Source organism: Natrix helvetica (assembly GCF_964273705.1).
Source record: "Natrix helvetica genome assembly, chromosome: 2".
Taxonomy (NCBI): Eukaryota; Metazoa; Chordata; class Lepidosauria; order Squamata; family Natricidae; genus Natrix; species Natrix helvetica.
The window spans coordinates 198,784,733-198,811,934 of NC_138552.1; the positions used below are offsets into that span (position 1 = coordinate 198,784,733).

At 35.1% G+C, this 27,202-nt stretch overlaps 1 protein-coding gene across 9 annotated transcripts in view; it reads left to right on the forward strand.

Moving 5' to 3' along the window:
- EYA4 (EYA transcriptional coactivator and phosphatase 4) overlaps nt 1-27,202 on the forward strand; it is a 120,122-nt gene that overhangs the window by 69,498 nt on the left and 23,422 nt on the right. For 7 of the 9 annotated variants that reach the window (XM_081942995.1, XM_081942996.1, XM_081942997.1 and 4 more), the window contains 10 exons: nt 3,027-3,151; nt 4,332-4,400; nt 6,562-6,657; nt 11,601-11,667; nt 14,047-14,189; nt 14,308-14,451; nt 16,590-16,669; nt 16,826-16,991; nt 19,713-19,849; nt 20,906-20,989. In XM_081942995.1, the coding sequence (XP_081799121.1) occupies nt 3,027-3,151; nt 4,332-4,400; nt 6,562-6,657; nt 11,601-11,667; nt 14,047-14,189; nt 14,308-14,451; nt 16,590-16,669; nt 16,826-16,991; nt 19,713-19,849; nt 20,906-20,989 (1,111 nt within the window). The remainder of the gene's footprint in view (nt 1-3,026; nt 3,152-4,331; nt 4,401-6,561; nt 6,658-11,600; nt 11,668-14,046; nt 14,190-14,307; nt 14,452-16,589; nt 16,670-16,825; nt 16,992-19,712; nt 19,850-20,905; nt 20,990-27,202) is intronic. The other 2 variants (XM_081942994.1, XM_081942993.1) reach the window with 1 other exon arrangement.

The window sequence follows — 27,202 nt, forward strand, 5'->3', positions numbered from 1 at the left end:
TACTTTACTGAGTATGCAACTATGTAGTGCTCCTATGGATATAAACTAATATTTCATCAATACTCATCTTAATTTCATGTTAAGATAAGCAGCATTGAGTAATGTAAAAAACTAAAGGCAGAAGATAAACCTAAATTTTAAAAAGCAGTTTTAAATATTTAGGCAATCAATCATTTCCTATGAAGTTCTTTCTTTTAGCACAAACATTTGCCTAAAATTTAACCGGAATGACCCATGTAAATTTCACCATGAGGCTCAGTACATCAAATTCTCAGATGTTAAAGCAGAGTTTCTCCAATGTTTCTGGCTTTGCTCCCCCAGCAAAGGGGGAGAAGGGATGGTCCTGCGTGAGCGTGCAGCTCCATTTGTGTAAGCGGTATGCATGTACGCCTGCCACTCACTTAAATGGAATGTGCACACTCATTGCTCATGCAATTGAAGATGCATGCACACACTCACCAGCCATTTTCTCTGACACGGTTGCAAACCTCTCATGGCCCATTAGTGGGCTGCAGCCCACAGATAGGGGACCCCTGTATTAAGGTATGAGTTATCTTCTCATAAAGACTGTAAGGAGATGCAGAATATTCCTGTTCTCTGCAGCTATATATCCCAGGAGATCTATATGGATTTTCAAAAAGTTGTCAGAACCTGACTACTCTCTCTCCAATAGATTGGCCTCAATTCCTCTGGAATTTTAATCAATTAAACATTCTTCTTTTCATTTTCATTGCTTTATTGTTTTCCTTGCTTTTAATGTTGGAAGCTACCTTGTGTAGTTGGAAGGCCTCTAGAATGATTGTATGAAAGAATTCCAAGTTCAAGATGCATGTCTTGAATATCTTGATTCATGAGAAAGTCTTTTGGAGTTTTGCCCCAAATGAAAAACAAAATAAGGCAAATTTTTTCCTAGTGTTGTACTGTTAGATATAATCAAACCTTGAAACAAGATTGATTGCACTTTTGAACAAGTTAAAAAATTGAAGGGAATTGTATGCATTGTGTCAGATAACCTTAAACAGTGACTTGCACACCTGGAGACAAGTCATCAACATCTTCTGTACACTACATTAATCTTGGTGCTATGATTCTGGGGATACGGTCTATCATACAACATCATGTTCAGGAAGAGGATATCATGGAAATGAGTAAGAATTCCAAGCTCACACACTGTAACTACTTAGGAGAAAAAGTCACCCTTCAAATTCCCATTATTTTGATGGAATCCTTGAAACATTTTCAGTGTTCGTTGAAGTATCATGCCACCTTTTTAATGGGACTACCTGTCTGAGGTTCAGGTTTCTTGCTTTCTGCACACGTACAAACACAAATCATTTTAAAAATTGCATGCTTGGAAATAATTTCCTATCTTGCTTGTACCAAATATTTTTTCTATATTTTAATCTGTATCAAATTAATATTTTAGCCATAAAAGACAGCTGGGTGACTCTGGGCTAATTCATTATCAGCCCAACCCACCTCATAAGATAGTTGTTATGGAAAAATAGAGGAAGAAGGTGGAGGTGTTCACTGTCTTGAGTTACTTGCAAAAATAATAAAGGCAGGATACAAATATATTATTGAAGACATAGAAGTATTAATAATACTAGTTATGAAATATTAACATGAATTACCAAATAAATATTGGATTTGATGGAAGTCTGAGGCTTTCTTAAAATGGATCAGCCTGTAATCACTATTTTTCCTCTCATTGGAACTATATCACTTGCCATCTCTTACCCTTTTCTTCAAAACAGAGAACATAGTTTCCTTATAAACAATCAAATCATTAGTCTAATAATTGCTAATTATATTGATTGGCAGCAAATATCTACTTTTTAGAAAGGAATATTTTTACAGTTGTACTTGAGAATGCCAGGAATGAAACCTGAGAATGGAGGAACAGGTGGACTAGTATTATAAATATACTATACATAAATATAAATGTTATTGTAAAAGCCCACTGTGGCTTTCTTACATCATAAAGCAAGGCTTTGAGAAAATTATTTTTTTAAAAAAGTGAAGTTATAGAAAATGTATAAATATGAGATGGGATAAGAATTCTGTTTCCTTCTGAGACAAACATTCATAGTATATTTTTTGTTACAAATATACAGTCTTCTCACTTTGCTATGCAATGAAACCATAAGCTTAGTTTTGTTGTTTGAATCAGCCACATATTTCCAAGATGCATGATTTCTTTTAAAAAGTTACTGTCTTTCCCATGATACAAATTTATGTATTTGGATCTTTTATTTTTATCAATACATACAGTACAGCTATTATGACAAACTGTAGGAAGTTTTCATTTGCAAGAATTTTCCACTATTCCAGAATGTACTTGGTGTTTAATTTCCACCACATGAATTTTCTACCCTCAGCAAATACTTTTGGAAAGTAGTAACTTTTAGTAAATTGTCATTTTCTCCAATTAGCATGTCAGTTCTTAGAGACTTGCTTTCATAATACTGTTGCCTTTTGCTATTCATATCACTGTTTCACTGTTCTAATGTAGTTTTTCTCAGTTCTTTATTCAACTCTCCTGGAATAATTAAAAATACCTATATTACTACACACACAAACCGCATTTACATTCTGAGTGAAATCAGCAGTGACAATTACTATCTATAATTTCCACTTTTAATTAAAGATGAACTTCATTTAAATCATAGTATGCGTAATTGCAGGCTGAATTCCAAAAGGCATTTGAAGTTTCTTGGAAAAAACTTTCAGATGCCCCCCCCACTCTTTATTCCACCTACCCACCCATAGAAGAACATGATTCAAGTGAAATGCTTCTAATCTTCTCCTCTTTTCCTTTTCTACCAGTTTCTCTTTCAAGGATAATGCTGATGATGATAATGATAATCATGAGGCTAATTGAAGACTTTCTTTCATATGTAAAGTTTTCAGGAAATGTTCATTTTCAATGTTCACTTTAAAGTATGGCTAGCTCAGAGGAGTCTGTGCACTTTTATGAAGCAAATAATAGTGATACTCTTCCTTTTTCTTTTGTTCTTTAATAGACCTATGGAAATGCAGGATCTAGCGAGTCCTCATAATCTTGTGGGAAGCAGTGAAGCACCAGGTAGTTCTAAACTGGAGAAATCTAATCTTAGCAACACATCTGTTACAACAAATGGAACAGGCGGTGAGTGAAAATCTACCTCTTTCAGTTTAAATCTAGAAAATGCTGTGAGGGACAATAATCAGATTCTTAAAAAAGATGAAAAAATTATATAAGCATAATTTTTTTAAAAAATATATCCATTAAACATGAGGTTGTAAGAGCTACATAAATACATTTTGTTTGTTTGTTTACTGTATCGTGCCTTATTGTATAATTTAAAAATATATTCTACAGACTTTTGAATACCCTAGCAGCTATTGCAGATTTAAGCTTTTCTTCCCTTTCATTTCCAATATGACACTAATACCTTTCATGTTGTTTGTATTGTACATTGGGCCTGTTTTCATATTTTTGTATTATAATACCATTAAGGTTTTCCAAATTTCCTACTTCACTTCAAATAGGTAAAATTTGTTTTACATATTCATTCAAGTCCTATTCCCAGCTTCCTCTTAGCTATCTTCCTCCTCCTGCTGACGAGCTGCACCTGGCCTTTATATGGGGCAACTGCTGGCTAGGCCAGTCTTTCTTCCTGAGGCTCTTCCTGCTGTTCTCCAACTAATGTGTCCCACCCTCAACAATGTTTGAGAAGACTTTAGAAGTTGTGAAGTAGAGGCCCAGCCGTGGTGGTGGGTGGCTGAGATTGCTGAAGGCTCTGGACCTTTACTTCAGCCCTGGCACTGCCACTGAGGAGTGCTGCTGTGCAGAGAAGCCAAAAGGACAGAAATGGGGGTTTGATAGATGGATGAGGGAAGATCAAGAGGAAGAAATCCCTTATCTTAACTTCACCTGAAGTTTTGCCTGAGGACTGTATTGCTTAGCAATGGAAATTCCAGTCCTAATTGCTGTCATAACTCAAAGATTACTTATACTGGATATATTGAATTTTACATGAACTTATTTGTTTATTTTATGTATCCACTTCCAACAATATGAGTCAAAGAGGTTTTTTTTTAGAATTGTGACTCCTGAAAACATGCTAATGACTCGGGCCATCTTTCATGGTATCTAAAAACATACTACTGAAAATAAGTGATTATTTTAACTTGTATAGGTCTGTCTGTTTGTCTGAAAGCAACACAGATCAAAGCTGTATGTGAACAAATACCATGATGTGTGTGATTTTTTTTATCCTGAAAAATATGAATTTACATTAAGGAGATATTCGGACAATGAAACACTATACCATTTCAATTCTCAGGAGACAACATGACTGTTTTAAACACTGCAGACTGGTTGTTGAGTTGCAGCACTCCTTCTTCTGCAACAAGTATGAGCAATCCTAGCATAATGCATGTGTGTGGTTGAATTGATGATTTATTGTGTTGAGCATCTGATAATTTGCTTTATTGTTTTTACTTCATAGCTGCATCCCCTTCTATTTCTAGAAATCTTTCTATAAATATTTTACAAGGAAGTTGTAAGATTTTGTTGTAACAGACTTTCTGCTATATTTTACATCAATATAAAGTATATAAAATAAATTAAAACAATAAGAAGCAGACACAATTTCAGCCTCTGGTAGGAAAAAAAAACAGTGTGCATGGAGGAGAATGGACCTGTGTACCACACATAAATCATTATAATATTAATGGGGGCCCAATATAATGCTAACTACTTGTATTAAAAGTATTTGGAGAAATTAAGAGGAGCTGCAAATTTTTGGAATCACCAGGACTGGGAATATTCTATCTTTAGTTCTGAATGGAGATACAGTTCCCCTTCAGAAGAAGAATTTTCTTTATCTCACAGCTAATCATTGTGCTAGGAGCACCTTACATGAAGACCAGGGGTGGGTTCCTATCGCTACCAGTTCGCTTTGTGCATGCGCCAAAAGCTACATCTGATCCAGAATGCAATACCCAGAATTATAGATATGCCATGTCATGCCCATGTAACACCTTTGCTTCACACAATAGTTACCAGTAGATTTCTAGATGCAATTGAAGGTTCTTTTGATTAGCTATAAATAGGGCTTGGTTCTCTAAGAGACCTTCTATCTTCTATAGTTTCTGCCCATATGTATGATCAAAGATGGCATGCGTCAGGCTGATGAAACCTGAGAAATATGTTTCTCTGTCATACTGTCCACCCCCTGGACCAAGATTCCCTCGGAGGTCCGTTGTGCCTTCCCATGTTTATAAAAACCTGGGTCTTTCCTCAAGGCTTTGGGTTAGACCAGATAATGGGTACTCTGGGTTATATTATTTTTAGAATGAAAGGTCTTTCTTCTTTTGCATGACTGTCATTTTTTTATCTTTTTTGATTGATTTTATTACCACATGATAGCTTTCCATCATGGAATTGGATATCCTTATAAATTTAGTAATAAATAAAATAAATATGGTCTAAAATACCTCAGTAAAATCTATAGTAAACGTAATTTAAAAATTCCTTCCTCAGATTTCCTGAGAAAGGAAAATAATTCTGAGGAAGAAAAATAATTAATTATGTTTAATTAATCTACAATTTTATTTAATCACGTATTTGAGTAAAAACTGGAAATTGAACTGCTAATTTATATATATATCTAACAATCACTTCTTTTCTCTTCTGGACTGCCTATAAAATAGAGATTGGAATTGCCATTAACAACAATATAGATAATTTATATTTATGAACCTAAGATTATTACCCTATGATTTTGAAAAGCAATCCATAATAAATAATGTGATTTAAAGTTATATTTCTTTACTAGAGAAAAAGTTTACCTTGGCTGTGATATTAACTGTAGTTAGTTAAAATGGAAGCAAGTTATTTAAGTTTATAATCTAAGGTTTTACAAACATGAATCTAGGTTTCCAGAGAAACTGTGTGCAATATTATTGATATGAAATCTCAAGATTTCATTGACATCTCAATGAAAACACAAAGGTAAACACCATATGCACATTATGTTTCATGTGGAGACTTTGGGCTAGAGTTATTTTAGTCTATTATCTTTTACTCTAAGGGGTCTCCAAACTGGGGAAATTTAAAACTTGTGGACTTCAACGTCCAGAATTCCTCAGTGAGCATGCAGGTTTAAAATCCCTGCTCTAAGACATAGATCACTCTGGAAGAACAAATTTTAGAAATAAAAAGGAGGTGGGGTCAAGAAGCTGAAAGTGAAAAGGGTGGAGGGGAATAGTCTCTTTTTGTTAAATGAATATTTGAGAAATGTAATGTAAATACTTCTAGCTGTCTCCATTGATCAAAATCAAATAATATTCAGTTTAAATGAATAAATGTTAGTATTTTTAATTTTAAAAAGTAGTGCATACTTTTAAAGCTATGGTTCTATGGCTAAAGGTTATTCTAAGAATCTTACTAATTTTTTTCACTGAGTGTATCGTTTGACATATCTCAAATTTACTTACATTTTGCTTTAGTTGGCATGATATATGTAAATATAGAAACACAATCTCACATCTGTTCATTCTTCTATACAGTGTCTCTCCTTGCAGTCAAAACAGAGCCTATGAACAGTAATGACTCAACAACAACAACAAGTGGAGATGGATCTCTTGACAATTTTACTGGGTCAGGTAAAACACATAATTTGCTCATAATACTGCATGTAGATCTATATCTATAGTTTTTCAAACTATTCTTTACAAAAATAAACATAAATCATCTTAATGTATGGGAAAATGTGCTGGCATTTAGTTTGTACCATTCTTATTACCTTGCTCAAGAAATTGCCTATAGATACAATATATATCTGATGACACAATTTTCTGCTACTAAAGTTTAGATATAATGAATGACAGTAACAGTAATGACAGAAGAATTTAGGGGAAGTGTAATTTGGCCTATGGACACCTTTCCACAATTACCATATTTTTCGGAGTATAAGACGGACCTTTTTTCCTCAAAAAAAGAGGCTGAAAATCTGGGTGCATCTTATACACTGAATACAGCATTTTTGCTTCCTGAAGCTCTGCCCCCTTCACCAAAATGGCTGTGCATACCTTTATGGAGGCTTTCAGAGAGCTCCTGGGGGCTCTGTAGGGCAGAAATGAGTGAAAAACAGGCGGTTTGTTTGACCCCCCACCCAGCCGCACTCTATAAGCCTCCATAAGGCTATGCATGCTTTTTTTTTTTACAAAAAATGGGCCCGTTTTCACGAAAAACGGGCCTTGCTTGTTTTTGCCCCCCACCCCCCAGGAGCACTCTGCAAGCCCCCTCAAGGCTATTCATGCCTTTTTTTAAAAAGGGGCCCATTTTTGTGAAAAACGGGCTGTTTTCGTGAGGTTTGCAGAGTGCAAAAACTTTTCCTTTTGGAAAGCTCTTTAACTGATTGATGAGAATTACATTGAACAAGTGCTGTGCCAGCAGAAAGAAAATCTTAGGTGCGGCAGATTGTCAGCGATTTCCTTCTCCAGCACATGGATAAATACACCTGAAAACATCTACCTACCTACTCTCACTCTCTCCCTACCTACCTACTCTATTTCTCTCTCTCTCTCTCTCTCTCTCTCTCTCTCTCTCTCTCTCTCTCTCTCTCTCTCTCTCTCTCTCTCTCTTTCTCTCTTTATCACTATTCCTTTATCTACCTACCTACCTAACTATCTAACTTACTACTCTCTCTCCCTATCTACCTACTCTATTTATCTCTCTTTCTCTCCCTCTCTATCCCTCTATCTACCTACCCACTTTTTTTAAAAAATGTGCCTCTTCAAAACCTCGGTGCGTCTTATACGCCGGTGTGTTTTATACTTTGAAAAATACGGTATTGTCTCACAGATTATAATACACTAAAATCAGTTTCTATGCCCTACCTTTCTACAATATGAAATATTATGAAATATTGTGAAAATAAATATGAAAATAGTAGAATTTAATTTAAAGCCATTTATTTTATTAAACAAAATTATGTATAAAATTATTATTATTGAAAGTTGCAAATGTCACTCAGATAAGAAGGAAGCAGAAGAATTTCTGGCTTAAGTTCATAAAAAGAACTTTATTCATCTAATAAATATTCTAAAGTTTAAAATATAAAGAAATGCAAAAATAGTTTCAGGATAATATGGGAAGTTGGCTTTGCTGTATGTCGTTACAATACATTTATTATACTCTGTTCTCAGATTAATTAGGTTCTAAAAATTTTGTGAGTGGCCATCATCTTAAAGTTCATACTTTTCACAAAACTTAGAATTGTATACTGTAATGTAATAACTTATAACTTTTTCTACTACTTACAAAACCTTATAGATCATTCCTCTGGGCTTCAAAAGCCATTTAAAATATTTTCAACATTTAAAAAAACTTAAAAGAGCATTTAAAGTCTACAATATATAGAGTTTATTTTAAAGTCATATATTAAACAGATATTTAGATGCTTTGTAAAGAGGGAGACAAAAATTGTCAATATACCCAGCAAAAAGTTTTGATTTTCTTTCATTGTCAGCCCATTCACATCTTATCACATAGTGCTTTTGAAATTAACAGTGTTTCTTGAAATGCCATGAAGCTGAAGTGGAAGAAGCTTAATTATGGTTAAATAAATAAATGTGATATTCAGAGAATTTTGCCCCAGAAACTAAAGATCTTAAGTACATGGCACTTACTCCATGATTCTTTGGTTCCTGCCTAAAGTGTGTTTTACAAAATGATTAGGAACTGCTACCTATCTGTAAAATGCTAAAGACTGGCATATTGAAAAAAAGAAACTACTTTGAAGTAAAAGTATGATTGATTAGACTACGGGATTTTTCAGGGCTACCTTTTATACAGTGCTTTTATCTTTTTAAAAGTGAATGAAATGCAGATGGCTTAATAAAGACATTCTATGTTAGAGGGCTGATATGAAATGGCTCTGAAAGGTTTCGTTCACATTTTGGTATATATATTTGGAACACATTTGCCGTAGCCAAGACAGATGGTTAGACGAAAGAGAAACTTGACATTTTTGGGAATCGGACCAGACTACGCAATATTCTTGAATGATTTTAATAGAATATGATTATCATCATTTAAGCTTCTGCAGAAAAATACAGCTGCTCTTTGTGTGGGCATGTATGCAACTGATAGTTACCGTACTGATGCGTTTTCGGTATAAAATTAAATGAATGTATTACTTTCTAAAGAAAAATTAGTACTGCTTTGACTCTCACCTCATGAAACATTGTGTTTTTATATGTGGAAATAATAAGATAAATACTGTCAACATAAGCCAGAATCCATTGCCCTAGCTAAGACTAAGAACAACACTGTTAATAAAAATCCAAAGAAATGTGAAAATATTTCATGAATCCTTTGAACAGTATTAGCAGGGGAATAAGATATGTAAACTGGCCAATGATAAAAAGCAGTGCTACAGATCCAAAATGAGCAGTATCTATGATCCCAAATTGATTTTATCATTTTGATTTGAGTAACATGGACTTGTAGATACCCATGCTTCATTTTCTTTATTTTAAACTAGTTTTCTTTGGAACATATAGTGCTGTGCCATTCAGCACAAGAGCTTTTGAATCTGAGTTCAGTGTGAAAAGTAGATGACGTTACCTGGGAACCAATTGTTAAAATTGTATTGGACTAATATAAAGTCACTTGTGTAAACTTAAGCAATTCCATTTTGTGGCCCCACTATTTTATCCCTGCAAAAATCCGTTTTAAAAAGTTGAAAACACATGTAACAGAAATCACATACTTACTGAACTCATTGCTACAAATGCAGAGCGTTATGCTTACATTCCATAATGCATATTGTGCTGTTTTATGAGCAAGTTTCTCTGTTAACATTAATGAATTCATCCTGCCTGGCATCATATGAATAATTGAACGTAGAAGTCAGGAATGCTATGTGCACCAAATCTAGAGTAACTGGATAACAGTCATTTCCCCACCTGTTGCCCACCTGTATAATCCACACATCTGGAGAGTGCCCGGATGAGGGAAAACCTACTGGCATAGTTGATGTGCACATATACAACATGATGTTTTGCATGGTGGTTGCGCATTTGCTCTTCCCACTCTTCTTAAATCAGGGTCTGTAGTAAACGGTGGATTTCACTCTATTGTTATTCCCTAATTCATGTTAATTCTCTGAAACAAAATAGTAACTTCTAAGGTAGAAATCTCCAGTAACTAAGGAGAGGTGAAAATTGAGTATACAACTGGTATGAATATAAATACTTTCTAATAAAACAAATCTAAGTTGTAAAATATTACTTATAAATTATTCATCAGCATGTCAAATAACTGCACAAAAAATATATTCCATAAAACATAAGTGCTTGATTTTTCTTCCAGATTTTAGTTAAGATTTATTTCCATAAATATCTGCTATTCAAGCTTTTCATTGGTAATCTTAGCACAGCTTCATATGATAAAGTTTATTTATTTATAGGACTGATATGGCTGCTTATCTTATAGAATGACTCTAAGCATCTCATAACAATCCATAAAATGCATAGTAAAAAACAAAAGTATCCTTTTTCCCCGAGTACCAGTATCTATCATCCTCATAGTTTAACCCCATCCTAGGCTAATGCTTGGCAAAAAAGCCAGGTCTTCACAGTCCTCTGGTAGGCTAAGAGAGGAAGGATCCCTTTAACCTTAGGAAGAAGATAGACATGATAGCAGTATTTCGATATCTCAGGGGTTGCTACAAAGAAGAGGGAGTGAAGCTATTCTCCAAAGCACCTGACAGTAGGACAAGAAGCAATGGGTGGAAACTGATCAAGGAGAGAAGCAACTTAGAACTGAGGAGAAATTTCCTGACAGTTAGAGCAATTAATCAGTGGAACAACTTGCCTTCAGAAGTTGTGAATGCTCCAACACTGGAAGTTTTTAAGAAGATATCCATTTGTCTGAAGTGGTGTAGGGTTTCCTGCCTAAGCAGGGGGTTGGACTAGAAGACCTTCAAGGTCCCTTCCAACTCTATTATTCTATTCTATACCAGAAGAAGGATGTTTGAAGGGACTAGGGTGTCATCAGGAAGGCATGCCTCCAAGGTCTCATTATTAATCCATTAGGATGGGACAGAAGAACAGATGGGCCCACAAGTAACCTGGCTATATGCTATACAGAGTTTTAAAGATGACAGCTAACACCTTGAATTGCACCCAGGAAGCAACTGGAAGCCAGCAGTGTTGTTATTCAGGTGAACTTCAGGACACCTCAGCTGTGCATTCCAGACATTTTGCAACTGTGTGACTTTCAAGAGCAGCCCCATGTACAAGACATTTCAATAATCCAAACAGGAGCAGAATATGGCGTGGCCTCACAGACCAGGAATAGTATTTGAAAAGTATTTATTTGTATCTTTATGAAAACCTATTCTGCTTAAATGTATCTGCCAAACTAAATAAGATCATAAAAAATTAGACATTGTATAGGTTAGTTATTTGTTTCCAGGTAAAAATTGTGAAGAATAACACAATGCTACCAATTTTATTTAAAACATTCAAAAAAATTAAGCCTTTTTAAAAATCTCAATAGCTGATAAATTGAACATTGTAAATGCTTTCTTTTACAGTGATAACAAGTAGTGGCTACAGTCCAAGATCATCACATCAATACTCACCGCAGCTATATCCCTCCAAGTTAGTCTGCATGTATATTTGAATATGTTATTTGTATATCAGTTTCTGCAAGTATTTATTTTAAAAATTGATTTAAATTTAGAAATTACATTGGGTTTCCCTAAAATGCATTGTTATATGGAGATTTACACTTTAGCCCTGTTTAAACTCATTGCTTGCTAGGTTAAATGCCATTAATGTTAGGGTGATTTATTTATATTAAGAAGCAAAGTTTTAAAATTCTGAGTTATGTGCACTGGGTAATTATTTTCTGGATTTGTATACTCCAATCATAACTACTACAACTGTCCAGAAAGCACACATGCTTGGAGCAGGATGAAATCCTCCTGATTGAATCAGGGGTGCATTGACTAGGGGAAGTAATGGTGACAAGAATGGCACTGCATTGTATATATCTCTAAATCTTCTTATGCTTACGCATAGCCCTCTATTAATCTTATTTTTGTATCTTTGCATTGGATGATAGTTCTAAAAGATTTTGAGTTTCATGTGTAAATCAACTACCCATACATAAATTTCCTCACTACTTAAAATCATTGCTATTCTCCAGGACATTTGATATCTAAAGACTGTGTTGCAAAGACTTATGGTCTTTGTTATTTTATTGTATGTACTTTATTGTTGTAATGTGTGTCTATTATATTTATAGCAATTTTAATCCATTATTGCATTTGTAGGTAATTTTATTGATAGAAATACATTAACCTGTATAATAAAATACTGGTAGATTACAACTTATTCTTAAATTACTTAATTTAGTTTAAACCATTTATTTTTCATTCATATATTTTTTCCTGACAAACGAATGTTTGTCAAATGTTAGCCTTTGATGCATTAATTTTCAGAAGAATAACCCTTGTTGTATCCTGAAGTCAATCTAGTATTTTCTATAAATCATTAAGTTTCTTGGCTAGTAGCACAGCACCATATCCATACAAACTTACTTCCATATTCATGTCCCCAATCAATGCACCCCTAACATCACTATAGCCATTCTTTCTGCATTTAATTTTTAAATACCTTAACTGAATATTCCTTCTAGTCAGTATTGAATAACAGAATAACCAATTTGGAAGGGACCTTGGAGGTTTTCTAGTCCAACCCTATACCATTTCAGACAAATGATTATCAGTCTTTTTTTGAGCACCACGTGGATTGTCATGCATGCATTACTTCAATCATATGTCGTTATTCTCACATTGAACAACCATATTTGGGTAATAAACTCCAAAATTCAAACCTTTACACGCTATCATATTTTTTCTATATCAATAAACTTGTTTATCTAATTTGGACTCATAGACAAAGTGGGCTGGAGCAATAAAGATTCTTTCAATTTCCAAGTGTGGATCCATAGATATTTTGAAATGCCTCTTAACATCAATACTTGCACCCTAGTGTTAGCCTTTACCATTTATTAACATGCTCATGTGTTTGTCGTTTTTTTCCTTCAATCATTAATATTAAATTAGACATTTCAATTACAACATTTGGTTGTAATTCCCTACAATTCTCAAAAATGCACTTGCTAGCATTTCCTCACTTCAGTTACATTCCTAGATCTTTCCTTTTACAATCTAAAGCTTCATGCCCACAGTCAAAACAGTAATTCCAATTTATAAAAACAGTAGAGCTTGCCTAATCTTTCCAAACCAGGGGTGGGTTCCAGCAGGCACTACTGCCAGTTCGCTCATGGGGCGCTGTGCACCTGTGCGCACTTGATGCGCAGTACAATAAAAATTGTTCTGCCCAGAAGCAAAAAACAAGATGGCACCACTAGGAAAACCAGTTCGGGGGCATGGCAGGCCTGGGTCGCTGCCATTTCCAGCGACCCAGGCCGCCAAACCACTACCAGTTCGGCAAAACCAGTCTAAACCAGTAGGAACCCACCATTGTTTCAAACACCATTGAGAACAGCCATGTTTGAAAATCCAATGGAGTCTGGATTTCTTGAGGGATGCTGTTCCACAAGGCAGGTGCTGCCATAGAGAAATCATGATTTCTGGGTTCAATAAGATGCAGTTGTTTGATAGAAGGGATCTGGATCATCCTCTCATTCTAGACTTGATGGGTAATAGAAGACAGCCAGATCCACAAATAATCTGGCTGTTATTCCATGTATGGTTTTATAGGAAATAACCAGCATTTTGAAGTGCACTTTGGCTTCTTGCAGAGAAATATGGGAGATAATGAAAATATGAGAAATGCCAAAAGCTGTCCCTACCACTGCATTCTGGACCAACTGCAGCTTCCAAGTGCTTTTCAAGTACTATTGCATGTAGAATTAATCTACTGGGAGGTGACTAAGGCACGATTGCTTGAGTCAACAATCTTTAGCTTATGTGACTGATAGTTTTTCTCCCATTCCCTGCTGTTTAGGCCCTATCCACATATTCTTTCTACGCCAGCAGCTCAAACAATGTCTGCCTATGCCAGTCAGACCCAGTATTCAGGAATGCAGCAACCAGCAGTGTATACAGCCTACTCACAGACTGGGCAACCTTACAGCTTACCTGCTTACGGTATTTAACTTCCAGTTGTTCTTTACTTATGAATATGTTTGGCATCATGGAATTTCTTTGTTTCCCCTACCCTTACTTCCATTGGTAACAATCAGTGGAACACTAATTTCTTACACAGATTTGGGTGTAATGTTGCCGGGCATCAAGACAGAAAGTGGACTTTCACAAACACAATCACCATTGCAGACTGGGTGCCTTAGTTACAGCCCAGGGTTCTCCACACCACAGCCAGGCCAAGCACCATATTCATACCAAATGCCAGGTGAGTAATTCCTTGTTGTTTTTGAATTTTCTTAAGATTCATACATTTTTTACATAATTGGTAAGTGTTGCGAATGAAATTTCATTTATTTTTTTTAAAGAAAAGTATAATGATCTGAAATTTAAGCTAGATAATTTGGTTGATATTTTTACACATTTAATGTAACTTATTTAAAATTTATGGAAGAGTTATTTACCAAAATTATTACAAATGATCAAATATATTATTCATTGTTGGTAATAAATCATACTATTAATATGAAAAGATTGATAATGGGAATAATAATGGCAACAATCATAACTAAAGCCTACATGAAATATCTTTTGAGAATCCAAATCTCGAGCATATCTCTGTACACTATGTGCACCTTTTAAATTTCTTGGTCTGAAATACCATGCACAAAATTACTATTTTTAATATTTATTAAAAATTTTATTTATGTACTGCTGTATCCTGATAAAACGTTTTTAAATTTAAACTCTATTCAGTTCCCAAAACTTTCAATAATAAAATGCTTGTATGTCCAGAGATATTTGGGAGGGGATGGCAGGTGATAAAATGCATATCACAAGGCAAGCAGCACTTGTTATATATATAGTGTTATGACACAAGCATTAAAGCACAGACTTTATGTTATGATATCATAATGCATATTCTGTTATTTTGGTTTAGTAGTTGAGAATAGAACCGTGAGTAGGATGAACATGTCTCCACATTAGAACACAACACTGTTTTTAACAGAATCAACAAGAATAAGCAACATTTTAGTGGTTGAAGATGGTACCTAACATGGCTGGAGGCTTATTGAGGCTGTAAAATGAGCAAAACTACATTACATTAAATATTTGTTCACTCAATTTATATAGTCTGCGAACTCATTTTTATGTGTAATAGGCAGTAAAAATACAGAGCAGCCAGGCATGATCAGTCATACATACAACCAGGAGATGAGCTCTAACCCACACCCACCCAGTTCAACACCAGGTCTTCACAACCTTGTGAAAGGCCAACAACGATGAGGCACTCTAGTTTCAGGGGGAATTAAGCTAAAAATCCTCTTCTGGACCCTGCCAGCTGACACTCTACAGCTGATGTTATCCAGAGCATGTCCTTCCTGCCCAAAATCAAATAGGAGTGGTAGAAATAACATAGTCCCATAAGTAACCCAGTCATATGCCATGAAGAACATGAAAGAAAGCCAATGTACTCATGGGGCAGGGGTTCACATGTGATGAGTAACTGGCATTAATTATGCTGCCAGCATATTTTACACCAGTTGAAGTTTCCAGGGACAACCCTATGCAAATTGCATTGCAGTAATCCAAGTTGCATGTCACAAAGACTACAAGGCTGAGTTTAGAGAAGATTTTCCCGAGTTTTCTTTGTTACTTTTTTAATAGCAATATGCCTAGTACATAATACAATTTTCAAAAACCCCATGGTTTAAAGCAACTTCGAGGAGAGATATTTCCAAAAACAATAAAATGAGATTATACATAACCCAAGACAGCAGGCTTCTCAGCCTTAGCTGTTAGATATTTGAAGAGATCTTTTTGCTGTCCTCACCATGATTCTACTCCTTAACTATTTATGTTGAGAATGTTGGAGAGATGTGAATTATTCTCTGTTTGATATAGATATGGCCATCTTAAATATGGTCATTTCATGGACTAGAAGTTCTCTTAAACCTTGAAATTATATTAAACATCTTGTCCCTCCCAAACCATTATCAATCTATTTTTCTAGTACTTTACAACAGCTGTATTAAATAAAGGGAAAGTCTGGGGTTCAAGAAAGAACAAGTTTTGAAACTGAGTAAATTTGCTGATAGATAAATGTCTATTTTCAGTGTTTATGTGAAGCAAACTCTTTATGAAAGATGAATATATGGAATATATAGAAACAATTACAAACATTATTGACAGCTTGTTCAATTTTTAAACTTCCTGTTCTTTACAACAATACTATACTAAGCTATAGTTAAGCATATCAAATTTTCTTTTAAAAGTTGAAGTGAGATAAATGAATATTTTAATTACATACTTTTAATTTTCATCTGAAAATTTCATTTCTTATTTGTATGAATTTTGAATAATGCATTGCTTAGCTCTTATAGGGAATTATTCTTTTAACTCTAGGTTCTAGTTTTACACCATCCTCCACTATTTATGCAAACAATTCAGTATCAAATTCTACAAACTTCAATAGTTCACAACAGGTATGATTTTTTTGTCTATAAAGCACAAACTATTATGAAGTTTATTTTGCAATTTATTTGGACAATACTGTTGTCCTATTTCTATTTTTAGGTTTAAAAAAAGATGTAATTTTAAAGGTATTAGTCTTCATTAAAATATTGTTTGTAACATTCTAGGATTATCCATCATATGCAGCTTTCAGCCAAAATCAATATCCACAGTATTATTCAGCATCAACATATGGAGCATATATGACGTCAAATAACACCACAGATGGTACCTCTTCATCCTCATCGACATACCAGCTCCAAGAATCTCTTCCAAGTCTTACTACCCAACCAGGTACCTTTCATTGATTTTTGTTCCAGTCATGGCATAGGTTCATGTGAACATTAATATTTGTATATTGAGTTGTACGCCGCCCCGAGTCCCTTGGTGGAGAGGGTGCGGCCTATAAATTAAATTAATAAATAAATAAATAATTGTAGCTAGGTATAGCTAAATGCATGAAAACAAATTTCATTAGTATAAATTTGACATCCAAGGAGTCAAATCTTATCCAGTCTTAATCAGCAAAAATCCATTAAGCATTAGTAAAGAATCAATCCTTTAGTCCGACTATCCCTAACAAGATATCAAAAGATAAAGCTTCGGGATTAAGTTTTTGCAAACAATGAAAAATAAGAAAACTGCATCAATTATCCTCACCAAAGGATGAGACTTGCCTAGGTGACAAGTCATATTTGGAGGGCCCTTCAAAATGCCAGAAGGGTGGGCCTTCCTGAATACAGCTGTTCATCAAGCAAGAGCCATGAGTTCAGCAAACCCCTGTTGTGACCTGCCAGCTACCAGCCTCTATAGCAGCCAAATCAGATGAGGAGGTAGCATGGGAGTCAGGGCATCAAGGCAACCTTAGAGCTCTGAGGGCGAAGCGGGGATAGAGCTGTCGGAGATAGAGGCAGACCCTGGGCCATCCATCAGCCCTGAGATGAAGAATCAACAGCCCCCCAGGTCTGGAGGTGGCTGATGAGGAAGAGGAGGAACAGCTGTGTCCAATGCCTGGTGCACAGATGCGTAGAAGGCAGAGAAGAGGAGAGCAGTGGAAATCTATGGGCCAATCCTTGGGATGGAAGATCCAAAGCTGCAGTGAAGCCCCACTTTAGCTCTGGGGATAAAAGTCAGGGGGTGGAGCTGAATAGGTGTGACAGACAACTATTCATCTCCCTACTGGACAGACTTGTTAGCCTGCTGTGTGTGTGAGAGAGAGAGAGTCTTTTTGCCAGGGCTGCTGTCACTTGTAATAAAGGGAACATTTGTTTAACTACAGAGGAATTGTTGTGTTTGAGAGCTGGGTCAGAATAATCCCCCAAATGTACATAATAAATAATAAATAATAATAAATATTTATTTCTTAGCCGCACCCTCTCCCGAAGGACTCGGGGCGGCGTACAATGAAACATATGAAATAAATATGGACAAAACAAACATATAACAGAGACATATACCGAGACATACACAAGGAGGAGGTCGGCTGATAAATAAAACAATTAAAATACAATATTTAAAAACCCCTAGATAATTAAATATAATTAAAATACCCAGTAAAAGCCCGTCAGGAGCGATATGGTTAGATCAAAGTTGAGCCAGGCCAGCTGCTTGGAATAGGTGGGTCTTAAGCTTAATACGAAAGGAGCGGAGGTCAGAGGTATTCCTAATATCCGGAGGGAGGTCATTCCACAGGGCTGGGCCCGCCACAGAGAAGGCTCTACTCCTAGGCGCCGCCCCCCGACACTGTCTTGTGGACGGCACCTGGAGGAGGCCCTCTCTGTGCGAGCGGATTGGTCGCAGGGATGTATGGGGCAGAATACGATCCCGCAAGTAACTAGGTCCTGAGCCATGGAGCGCTTTAAAGATTATTATCAAAACATCACCATTGAATAGAAGTGCCACTCCATTCAAGTTGAAAGGTGGAATATCTTCAGATCTGGACAGTATTAACACCCCCAGTCATTCCGTTTTGAAAATAACTTCTGACTTAATATGATCAAAGATTTGCATCCAGAAATGCACCATGTAAACTATTTTGCAACTGCTACTACTCATAACTCAAATGTATTTTACCCTGCTAGTTTCTAGATCTTCCGTTAATAGAGTATAAAGTTTGCAGAAGATAGCACCACCTGGGGAAGAACTCATCAAATAGGATACAAAGTCAGGGAATCTTAATCTGCAATCTGCGCTTCAGAAAAGTGTTAATTCTGAGCTGCCTGCATTCTCACTGTCTTAGACTATAAAGTTAAAAAATAAGGTTACTCATAGATAGAAATTATTTACTATGTTGTGGTAGACATTTTATATTTCTGCATAATAGAGTGTTATGCTTCATTAATATCCGTAACACTAAAAACTTTATTGGTGGCCTTCACATCTGCTCCTAGAGTTTCAGAGATGGAAGTTCCTTTGGTAAACAAGTATTTGGGCATGTTCCATTTACTGCTTGACCTTTATGAAGTCGGTATTGCATAATATTTGAAAGACGGAGTGTTAAAGGGCCTCTATCCTGGAACAGAACTGTACATCCCATAGTATGGAAAATAGATTGATTGATTTAAATTTGCTTCTAATTTTAAAAATAGTCTGCTCAGATAGAATTATCTGAGAGATTATACAGCAAGATTATACTCCTCGGATATCCTCTTAACTTGCCTTTATATTTGTTTATTCAATCTTTGTCATTTGGCAAATACTCGTAGTTAAAGAAGGTGAGGAATTTCAGTAAACAGATTATTTTCATTCCTCTTGAATAATTAGGAATTTACAGGTAATCCCAATTGTCCATTTAAAGCTATAGGACAGGGGTGTCCAAACTTGGGAACTTTATGACTTGTGGACTTCAACTCCCAGAATTGGCTGGCTGGGGAATTCTGGGAGTTGAAGTCCACAAGTCTTAAGCTTCCCAAGTTTGGACACCCCTGCTATAGGAGTACCTTATTTAAATTATAAAATTGAAAGAGGAATATTTGTATTTTGATAAGTGTTTATTTATCTTTTTTTTTTAAACAGGAGAGTTTGATGCTGTTCAGAGCCCTTCAACTCCAATCAAAGATCTTGATGAAAGAACGTGTAGGAGTTCTGGGTCAAAATCAAGGGGCAGAGGGAGAAAAAATAACCCATCTCCTCCTCCTGATAGTGACTTGGAGGTACATTCTTCTAAATTAATAGCAATATGAAGGTCAGGAAGTAATTCATACTTCAGAGAGATAAAAGAAGACATATTAATAGAAAATGCTGTTCACTCAAAATTATATTAAGTACTATGTATGTATTTAATTTTGAGTGAATAGCATTTTTAAAGGGAATTACTTATTTTTTAAAAAAGAATTTTTTAAAAACAAATTAATTTCACAAAGTTACTACTTGATAAAATTTTCTTTTCTCCCTCGTTATGCCTACTCTTGGAATGTAACTGAAGTGTGAGAAGCCAAGGAATCTACAGATCACTATCTCAAGCTTGGAACTCTCTACTTCAAGCTTGAAACATTTTAAGCACTTCGAATGTCCATAAATTCCCTGACAGATTCTTCCCCTTTCAAACAATTATTAAAGTTTAAATATCTTTTATTGGAATAAAAATTGATAGAAAACTTTTTTCTTCGTGGTGCTAAAAGACAACAGGCAAATCACAAAGTACATCTGTATGGGATATCATTAAGGAGTTTGTGCATGTATACATGTATGATTTCACAGAATAGTATATCTGATCATTTGTTTAAAAACATAATTGCCCTCATTAATATGATCATAAAAGTTGATCATGAATGAAGATGTTCTGTTATAAAAATTAAAATTACTATTTGATATTTCTACCTACCAAAGCTCTTTGAAAGTGGGACACAAAGAAGAAAATTGGAGGATATATATTTAATCTCTAGTTTTTGCTTGACCATTCAAATATAAAAAAGCAGCAAGAGGGCTGGGCAGTGCTTTGGACTCAAAAATATGCTTTGAAGTGTAGTCCAGTATTCATGTATGACCTGTCTTCAGCTCCTTAAAGCATCTGCAACTTTTTCTGGGACTATACAGCTGCCTTTTTTTTAAGCAATGTCTTTCTTGATTTGAAGTATTAAGTCATAACAACCTTCCCCCACCACCACCACCACCACAAAGACTGTTTGGGGCTACACATATTGCTAGATAATTGCCTCTAGTTCTTGTGCTATCTGTATATATTGATTTGTTGATTCTTTTGTTTTCAGCGTGTATTTGTTTGGGATTTGGATGAAACTATCATTGTCTTCCATTCGCTTCTTACAGGATCTTATGCACAGAAATATGGAAAGGTATGAGAGAAATACTAGTGCTTTGGTGGAACTAATTATTGTGCAGTACGAAAATTTATTTGCTAAGTTTAAAGACCTTGACATGTGTAGGAGTGTCAAGAATAAATACTCCCCATAGTATTTAGCAGTATTTCTGGTACATATGAAAAGTGCCAGTTTCTGCTTAGGTACAAAGTATATCAAATATGATTATTGTTGTATTTAATATTTCCCACAAAACAATTTGGAAATCAAATTGGTACCAAATTCTTCTTTAAAAAATCTTCCGCTTCTGCTGCTCTAAACAAGTTTTGATTCTCTTCTGATGTCATTGCATAACTTTCAAATTTTGGCATAGCTTTTAACATAGCTCAGGCTTCCTTCTCAGCCTCCTGAGAACTTTGAGTATTTGTCTCCTAAGGGACATTCTAGTAGAGATGGCCCAATCTAGCACAGAAGTCAACAGACAGACTGTCTGGCTCCAATTTATGCCAACTGCTAATACAGTCAAAGGCATTTGTATCTTGATATAGGGAAGTGTTATAGTTGATCTTACCTCCCTTGCAATGTTGGCAATCTCTGGATAAGGCCATATTCCCATGAGCCTGAGAGGGCTTTCCCATATATCTATAGCATCAATACCTACAAGGGAAAAAAAAGTTTAAACATTATTAAAGTCAAAGGAGATTAACACAGAACCATTCCTGCTGGTTTTTTCAGTAATTTGACAGTAGTATATATTTAAAATGATGGTTTCTTTACTGTCTCTTTATGTCCTTTTCTAATATATTACGTTTAAAAACAATTGTTCATATTTCATTTTTTTATATGTGGGCAGATGCATGGAATTTATCTCATGCATGACTAATAAATTACTTTGGAAGAAAAGCTGTACAATTTGCTACAGAAATATATTCTGTAATATTCTAGACTATGGAGAATTGACATGAATTTGATATAATGATGTATTGCTTAAGTATTCAAAGAAGTAAAATGGTACTTTAAGAGTTAATTTGTATTAATGTAAAACACTAAATATTTTATTTAGTTAATTATTTGTAGCTAATTTTATCATTTTTACAAACAAATCAAAACAATGCATATAGCCAACACCCCTTCCTCCTCCTGTTTTTCCCACAACAACCCTGTGAGATGAGTTGACTGAGAGAGAGAGAGATTAGAAAGCTGGCTTTTATGGCTAAGGCAGAACTAGAATTCACAGTCACCTGGTTTCTAGTCTGGTATGTTAACCACTAGACCAAACTGTCTTTCTTTGAAAAATATTATTTTCCACCAAGAAAATATTCTTTGTTGATATGAAACTTCCAAGAGATAAGAACTCAGTTTGAAAAAAAATTGATTGAACTTTCAAATTGAATCTTCAGGTGCATACTATAAATCCAGGGCCTTCCGATAGAGTATATCGAAAGCAAACCCTACAGGGGTAATGTGCTCTGTTTCTCCTGCTTCCCTCTTCTTGAATTTGATTATTTAGTTAGTTAGTTAGTTTGTCACTCATGTACAAGATAACAGGAATAAGAATAAACATAAATAAAAACATAGGAAATGAGTTTGTATCTATGTTTTGCTTGTGTGTTGTTGTGGTTGAAGCTAAAGTAGTCATTGACAGGTAGGGCATTGTAGCAGATAACTTTGTGTACTACGCTTAGGTCAGACTGTAGGCAGCACCCAAACTTTCGTGCCTGGTGGCATAAGGTATTCTGCTGCGAGTAGAGGAGTGGAGTACTCTTCTCGTGAAATACCTCCGGACTCGCTCAATTGTGTTAATGTCCAATATAAGGTGTGGATTCCAGACAGACGAGCTGTATTTGAGAATTGGTCTAGCAAAGGTTTTGCATGCCCTAGTTTGCAGTACAAACTAAGGTTGCAGGTTGGAGAGAGAAAAGAGAGACTTAAATTTAGTACACTATTTTTTTTAAAAAAAATTCACCTTGCTGTTATGTCTCTCTGTGACAAATTCTTTGTTTATTCTGTGGGCCTGAGATAGTGTGCTTGCTAGTAGACTATGTACTGTATATTTATAAGTATTTCTAGTTGGCCTTGTGTATTATATGTGCAATAGTGATAACATATTTATTTGTCATATTTGTCTTTTTAAAAATTGTTGGACAATCTGCATATAACAGATTATTCCAAAATGTCACTAATTTTTTTAAAAAAATATTTTTATTGAACTATGATTAACAAACATCAAATAATTAAAATAACAATATGAATTTCTCTATTCAATATGCATAGAGAAAAGATATAGAAAATACAAACAAATGTAAACAGAAGGTACTATATATGTTGCCTTATATATAAATTATTATCATATGAAGTAAACAATTAAAATCCATCCAAATTTGATAAAATTGAGGTTCCCACTTCTGATTATTCATTGTTTTTAAATTTGTATTTGTTTTAATGTGGCAATTGAAATATTTTGTTAATCCATCTCAATTGTTATGTAAACAACAGTTTTCCAATAAAATTAAGCAATTATTATTTTAACTTTTAAATGGATTAAGAATGTTCATTTTGATTATTTTAGAAGAAGAATAACGCTAACATTTGAAAGAGAAACAGGAATAATTTATAAAATGTATTGCTGTGGAACCTTTGAGTATACTTTACTATATACTTCGCAGTATCTTTCCTCCCTATTATTTCCATCCATCTTTGCCTGAAAATGAACTTGCTGGGCATATTTATGATGACTCCCTATTGTAGCTAGTGATTCAATACTTCATTAAGTTGAACCTTGAATTTCAAATAAATTTTAATCGAGTCTTGTTGCCTTTAGTCTTTAATTGCAAATAGAAATAGAATGTTGCTGCCGATATGTCAGATCCAATCTTGACTAATTTGTATACCTCTTATTTGTATTGGAATGTTCTTTATCTATAGAAAAAGTAATAACCCACTCTGCTCAATTTGTTATAGCATATTGTTATCAATCAAATACTTACCCTGGTATATGTATTCTTTTTGCTGTTTCATTTTAACCATAATGCTATTCCTGGCTTTTTTGTTTTAGTTCTGTATTAACCAGATGCTTATCTTTTTATCCTGGTTACTTACTACATAGATTTTGTTAAATTAATCCATGTTTTACATTCCCTCTCTCTATTTGTATTTCCAAAGCAATATAACTTTCTGTAAATAGTTCCTAGAGAATATCCTTCTTTAACTTCTAACCCTTTTGTAGCAGTCTTCCAGTTGGCTGCAGCTGTGCGTTCTTATTTTGTATTTAATATATTTCCATAATTATGAAATCCTGAATAATTTACAACAGTATAACAATAATATTGCAAGATAAAAGTAATTCCTTAAAAAGTAAAGACAAGAAGGCGTTAGTGACTGGAAAGGGGCTATAAAAATATATCTCCCCCTCCCCCAAGATGTGGGATGGAGGGAAATGTCATTGCACAAGATAGGAAAGGTTCACATCCATATTTCAAAGTAGCAGTCCATACTGTCTGACACACATAGCAGGATTTTTCATCTCCCCCTCAAAGAATATAGTAACCACAGAGATGATGTAATTGAATATGTTCTTCAATGTAACTTGATCTGGGACTTTGAGCCATAAAATTCTATCAGTAACCTAGCTGCCACATTCTTCCCTAATTTTAGCTTCCAGAGCTTTCCAAGGGCAGTTCCCCACTGAGTGCATTACAGTAATCCAATCTGGAAATATTGATCATTCTATTTAAACTAAAAGCAGCATTTTATTATTTAAAAAGAAGAAGCAGCACAGCAGATGTGATGTGAAGAGCTTACTACTCAGTTTTTGCACATCTACTTAAAACTCAATATCACTGAAGAACAGAACAGAATAGAATAGAATTCTTTATTGGCCAAGTGTGACACACAAGGAATTTGTTTCCAGTGAATAAGTTCTCAGTGTACATGCAAGCAACAAGTCATGAATGATTATTTTCATAGGTAAGTGCCATAAGCATTTCCCTTATATTGTTTATCTACTCAAAACAGTGAGAAAGGAGAACAATTAATCAGTAGAATGGCCTCCAGAACTTGTGGGTGCTCTATCATTAGAGATGTTTAAGAAGAAATTGCACAGCAATTTGTCTAAAATGATGCAGTGTCTCCTGCTTGAGCAGAGTTGGACTAGAAGATCTCCAAAGTCTCTTCCAACTCTGTTATTCTGTTAAAACCATTCCTTTTGTTTTATAAACAGATCGAGTTGAGTATTGGGTGAACTAGTTGATAACCATACCGTCAAGGCCCTGTATGGATTAGTTGTTAGAAAGAAGTTAATTCTTGCCCAATTAAGCTTTGTATTTATTTTATAATCCTGTAATGCATCTTCATATTATAGTCTTAAACTTGTTCCTCTATATCAGTGTTGGCAAAACTTTACGGCACCGAGTGCGCACTAGAAACTCTAAGAACAGTTCCCCAGTACGCGTGCATGCGTCAGTAAGATGATAGTCTGATTTCCCACACATGTAAAGCCCACTGGCCATTAGTCTTCATGTGTACATGCGCGCCAGAAACTGGAAGGACAGGTGACCGGTGTGTATGCACATGCTGGAAACCAGAAAAAAATATTTGGGCGGCTGCTCTTTCGGTTTCCGGCACTCCCATGTGCGTGAAGACCAGTTGGCCAGCACGCCAGAACCCGGAAGAGCAACAGGCCCGGAGAGATGGCTCTGCTTATCACTTCTGGCATGTGTGGCATAGGATCGCTATAATGGCTCTATCTATTTGATTGATTGATTTAATCCTGCCTTTATTATTTTTACAAATAACTCAATACCGTGAACATATCTAATATATCTTCCCCACAACAACAACCTTGTGAGATGGGTTGGATTGAAAGTGAGTGACTGGCCCAAAGTCAGTCACCTGGCTTTCATGGGTAAGGCAGGACTTGAAATCAAGGTCTCCCACTTTCTAGCCTGGTGTCTAAACCATTAAACCAAATTGGCTCCATATACTATATGCAATTTATATTATATTGATACAATAAAATACATGCATTGTTCTTGGACTTATTTTATGATATGTTAAAATACTGATTTTGAAAGAAATTAATTTTGAAATAACAAAATAGTAAATCAGTATAGATTCTCCTTCTAGTTTCCCACTTCTGGGAGGATAAACTAAGGGACCTGCTGCTCTTTTGCTGTAAGCAAATTAAGTAGATAAACAGTGAGTTTGAATGTTGGTATGTGGAGACACTAGTCTAAAGACCCATTTGGTCTTTGAATGTTGGTATGTGGAGACACTAGTCTAAAGACCGATTTCTTTTCATTGGTGTTAAAAACAAACAAGGACAAGGTTCAAGAATAGTCACAGCAAGGCTGTATTTCTCTCCATTGTTAATGTAAACCATTGGGGCGATCATGGCTAACTAAGTCCTATGAATCAAAACTTCAATTGGGTCTAATTATCACTTTCTTCTAAAAGGGTTTGAAATTGCATTGCCATTGCTCTCTGAAACATGTCCCCAAATGATATTATGATAGTTGGCCACTATAGGACTACTAGATTAGGATACAAAAATCCACATGTCTAATATAAATGATAGCAAAGAATTAAAACTTTTTTCTGTCATGTAGTGGTCATCTTGATTTTTGCAGCCTAGATCTAGTAGCCCTGGAAAATAATTGTTAAGAATTCCCAAATGTACTGAGACTTTTTTGAAGTAGCTATCTCAAACATATATTCCTCCATATAGTAATATATTTAGCCTCCAAACTCCCAACTCAAATTTACCTGGTTTTTTCCTGTTGTGCCATTAGCGTTTCTCATAATACCAATATATTCTTTCCCCACTTACTGGTTATATTATATATCTGTCATTACAAAGGGATGGGATTACAAATTGGAAGGTTTTTTCGTGCATGAGGATGTAATTCTTGGATAAGCTCTTTAATTTGGATAAAAAAAATATTTTGTTTCATAGCAATATTTTAATAGTCTCGGTAATATTTTTCGTTACAATAATTAGCTTGTAACTACCCTGCTTCCCTGAAAATAAGACCTCCCTGGATAATAAGCCCAATTGAGCTTTTGAGCGCATGCGCTAAAATAAGCCTCCCCCTGAAAATAAGCCCTGCCTGAAAATATTGCAATGCAGCAGCAGCCATGAGGTGACCATGCTCACTGCCTCCTGCACCTCACAAATAATAAGACCTCCCTGAAAATAAAGCCAAGTTCTTATTTCAGGGGTCAAAATAAAATAAGACCCTGTCTTGTTTT